Source organism: Hibiscus syriacus, unplaced genomic scaffold (genome assembly GCF_006381635.1).
Source record: "Hibiscus syriacus cultivar Baekdansim isolate YM2019G1 unplaced genomic scaffold, ASM638163v2 tig00011824_pilon, whole genome shotgun sequence".
Taxonomy (NCBI): Eukaryota; Viridiplantae; Streptophyta; class Magnoliopsida; order Malvales; family Malvaceae; genus Hibiscus; species Hibiscus syriacus.
This window is the reverse complement of record NW_024062258.1, coordinates 67879-71969: the sequence shown is the minus strand read 5'-3', so window position 1 is coordinate 71969 and position 4091 is coordinate 67879. Positions and strand designations below refer to the sequence as shown.

The window sequence follows — 4091 nt, the reverse complement described above, 5'->3', positions numbered from 1 at the left end:
GAAATTGATAATTTCTGGAATGTAAAACAAAAATATAAAGATATCTTTAATATGGTTGAAAAAAGCGTTATCGAAAATATTAATATATTTTTTAATATTTTTTGGTAAAGCACTATCTAAAATATTATTTTTTTCTATCATAAATATTAATATTGAACGCTACCTAAAATATTTAACATTTTCGGTAAAGCTCTATTTAAACATTATTTTTTTCTACTGTAAATGTTAATATTAGGCGCTACCTAAAATGTTTGATATTTCCGGTAAAGCGTTACTTAAAACATTATTTTTTCTATCATAAATATTAATATTAGATGATACCTAAAATTTTATTTTTTTTCCTACCGAAAATTAGGTAGCGAAATTAATATTTTCAGTAAAAAATAATGTTTTAGGTAGCATTTTACCAAAAATATTAAAAAATATATATATATTAACATTTTCGATAGAGTATTTATTGAACCGTATATTAAAATTATTGTAACACATAACTACCCAAATACAAGAGATGAGGGAGGAATTACCTTTTCTCTGTGCTTTGATTCCACACACTCGAAGATTCCTGCTGAAGATCAAATTTAAGAGAGAAAGCCCGACTAGAAGTCTAGAATAAGGGAAATTTGGTTTTTTCTTAACTATTTCTATAACAATGTTATTCATATTAGTAAAAATCAGATCAACCCTTGCATAGAAAACTGAAGGGGATTCTTCAAAAAGTTCAGTAATGTTCCATATTATATTTTGATTCTCCAATAACCCAAAATTGGGGGGAGGGGGGGAAGAAACTCAAAATTTTATTGTTTCATTTCATCTTCAATGGCTGAAGCAAAACCATTCACGATCTTAACCTCAATCTTTGAGATCCTGGGATTTATCTCAGGTGGCTGCCATTCTTCTTTCTTAACATTTTCTTCCTTCCCTTCCTCGGAACTCTCAGACAAAGAAAATATGGGTTCCCCCAACTCACCATCTTGGTTTTTATCCTCAGGATCTGTGGAATCAAACTCATATTCTTTGATATTTCCTGTTGTAAATGCGGGTGTAGATGGTGTGATTCGGCTACAAGGAGAAAGCCATTTGGCCTTGATATACTCGGCTTTTCGCCACGGAGGAATGTGCATTCCTTTCTTCTTCAGGCATTGCTTTACCGCCTCCGAAACAATGGCAATCATCTTCTGCAGACGATCAGCTTTGCCAACGAAGATGGAAGGAAGCATTTGGAGGATTGATTTGTAAGTCTTCGTTGATCGGGCAAGTTCGAATTCTGATCTGAAATCAATATCGATCAACAATCTTTCCCCCTCGATTATCACATCTATGTATTCGTATTCTCCTGCTTATCAAAACGAAAAACTGTTGAAATTTGAAAACAAAAAACAATATAGAAATCAGATAGCTGACTGATTTGAAGACCGAGGGAGATAGAAAGTACCGGCGGGAAAAGAGGGGGATTTTTCCCAGCAAGATTTGCAGATAGAAGCATCGTATCCTAGGGTCAATAATCCATCGGTAATGATTTTCCTGCAAAAATCGCCTTTGTTCTTACAGTTTTTGTTCTTCTCCATGATCTTCGCTGTATCCGCCAGTAAATTCTTTTCAATCATAGTGATAGGAGAAACCAAACTCTGTTCCATAAATTAACAAAATCACATTTAAAAAAATCACTATAATTGTAAGATAAATAGAAATTTGAAAAGAAGGCGAAAATTATTGTTGTACCTTTAGGATTTCAGATGCTTTAGCGGAAGAAGTTAGATTTGAGTCACCAAAGAAACCGTCCATTTCGTCATCGGAACTGTCACTGCAGCTACGACTACTGAAGCAGTTACAGCGGTTACGACTACACCTAACCGTAGAAGATTGTTGCTTCTCGTTGTTTTCTTCAATGAAATTCTGAACCATCTTCGCCAAGCAAACGGAGCTCGGGTCGAACTCAGCAGCGTTTTCTTTGCTAAAAGGAAGCTCATCTGTGACGGCGGCAACGACACCGATCTTCTCCGTCGAGGAATTTCTCAGAACGCTGGGGAACGGCCGCTCAAACAGCCGCTTGAACCGCGATTTCGCCGCCGGCTGCTTCACCGTCTCCCAAAGAGGCGGCGCCACCTCTTCTAGCGTGCTGGAATCGATCGGTTGAATCTTCATCGGAAAAGGCATGTTTCTCAACCTTTAAAAAAGCCGCTTCCACTTTTCAAAAGCTTGTTGATTCTTCGCTTCACGATGAGATCAGCATACGCAATTGACACAGAAATTAATATCTTGCCAAAACAAAAACTAACAAATAATGCGGTTTAATTTAATCAAGACACAAGACTCTTAACGTTGATTATAATATACTACTATTTGCATCTAATTTGCCAGACAATGCATGGAATAACTTCAGAACTCAGCTAACGAAAATCGATTTGCTTAGATTTTTTAATCCTTTTCTCAGATACGGTTAAAGTTCCCGAATCACGCAACCGGACGAGGACATAATGCAATTGTGGGAATTCACGCGAAGATCATGGGTAGCTAGCGCCTCCATCATTTCTTGCTAGAAATTACTTTTTCCGGTGAAGATAACGAGAATAAACGGAGAAGCAAAAACACGATGCAATAATAAGCTTGAAGACGGAAATGAGATGAGATGAGAGTTTTGGCAAGGCAGTGGTTCGGGAATTTATAAAGGGCGGAGGGTTTTGGGCTGCTGACGTGGATTTAATGACGAACCTTGAAATTTGACGTGGCGATTGGTTGAATCCGTTCAATTTGGGGTGCGTTGACCCGTAAACCCGGTTCGTTTCTTAGTGGTAGCTTTACACGATGCCACGTAAAGAAGCGTGGCGACACGGTGCCGGTTTGGGTATCAAATGGGTCTGTTGATTAACTTTGCCTTGATTCATAGTTTGACTCCTCAATTTAATTTATTTTTCATTTTAGTACTAATTTCCCATTCAGCTCTAATATTAAATGATCACTTAGAAAATAAAAATATCATTAATAAAAACACATCACATGATATTATATTTATATCTTTTTAAAAAGTTGTGTACTTCAAATATCGAAAACACTTTTTGTAAGAAGCATATATTTGTTGATGTGATAAAAATGGGTCAAAATTTTTAGGACTTTGGTTAAAATAAAAGAATGAAAAAAAGATAAATATATTATATAAATTTTATCTAAAAAAATAAACATGTGTAGTGCATGTATATGACACATATTTACACAAGTACGAGCATCGTTAGACTAAACAGTAGCATTCATTGTGTATTAATTTTTTCTTTAATCATTCAATGAATATGTGTTTAAATATTTATATTTAAACATTTAAAATTTATATGTATAAATAGTATGCAATAAATATGTTGAATTTGAGCCGTCAAATATAAGTTTTAAACTTCATCATACTCATATAAGTATCAAAATCAAAGGCAATATTTGATACAAATATTTCAAAAGACAATAAATGGCATAATTCATGATATAAGTCTAGTCAAGTTTAGGACATAGGTTCGATCAAGTTCAAGACTTATCTTTGACAGCTTAAAATCAATATATTTAGTCACGAGTTCATCAGATCCTACATTGTTTATATATGAGTTTTTTTTTTCAAGAGTTTAAATATAGTATTTAAAACATTCACTCATTCGGTGATTGAAGAAAATACACACACATACATATATATATTGTCATAGTTTTCTGACTTAGCTTGTATAACTATACTTTTATGAATATGTGTCTTCAACTTACATCATAAATGTTTGTTTTTTTATCAACGAGTGTTGGTACAAGTGGTTGAGACTCAAGATTTTAAATTTGTAAGGCTAAGTTTGAATCCTACCACTGTCACTCTTGATGTGTAATATGTAAATTCTTATGTAAAATTAAATTAGGTCTTAGGTACCCTGACCCTGGACTGGAGGAGTCACTCTAGCCTAAACTTTTATATACCAAAAAACAATTTATTCTTTTTAGGGGGAATGTATAATTTTTTTAATATATTTTTGTTTTGGCTTAATGTGTGATTAAACTCATATAATTGTACCATCAAGTAGGCAGAAGAAACATTTTCAAATGTATGCTTGATATGATGTGTCTTTGTCTTACAT

General features: G+C 33.9%; 1 protein-coding gene across 1 annotated transcript; it reads right to left on the bottom strand.

Annotated features, from left to right (window-relative positions):
• Nucleotides 1-642: 642 nt before the first annotated feature.
• LOC120204988 lies at nucleotides 643-2581 on the bottom strand. The gene is made up of 3 exons (XM_039204960.1): nucleotides 1720-2581; nucleotides 1433-1625; nucleotides 643-1333 (listed from the first exon to the last, which is right to left on the bottom strand). Exons 1-3 carry the CDS (start codon nucleotides 2152-2154, stop codon nucleotides 795-797), a joined length of 1167 nt encoding a protein of 388 aa, XP_039060891.1. The 5' UTR covers nucleotides 2155-2581; the 3' UTR covers nucleotides 643-794.
• Between the last annotated feature and the right edge of the window lie 1510 nt (nucleotides 2582-4091).

Coding starts and splice junctions, on each gene's coding strand:
- LOC120204988 (XM_039204960.1), bottom strand. CDS start 2,154: ATGCCTTTTCCGATGAAGATTCAACCGATCGATTCCAGCACGCTAGAA. Junction 1,626..1,719: donor AAGCATCTGAAATCCTAAAG/GTACAACAATAA, acceptor TTTATGGAACAG/AGTTTGGTTTCTCCTATCAC. Junction 1,334..1,432: donor ATCCCCCTCTTTTCCCGCCG/GTACTTTCTATC, acceptor TTTGATAAGCAG/GAGAATACGAATACATAGAT.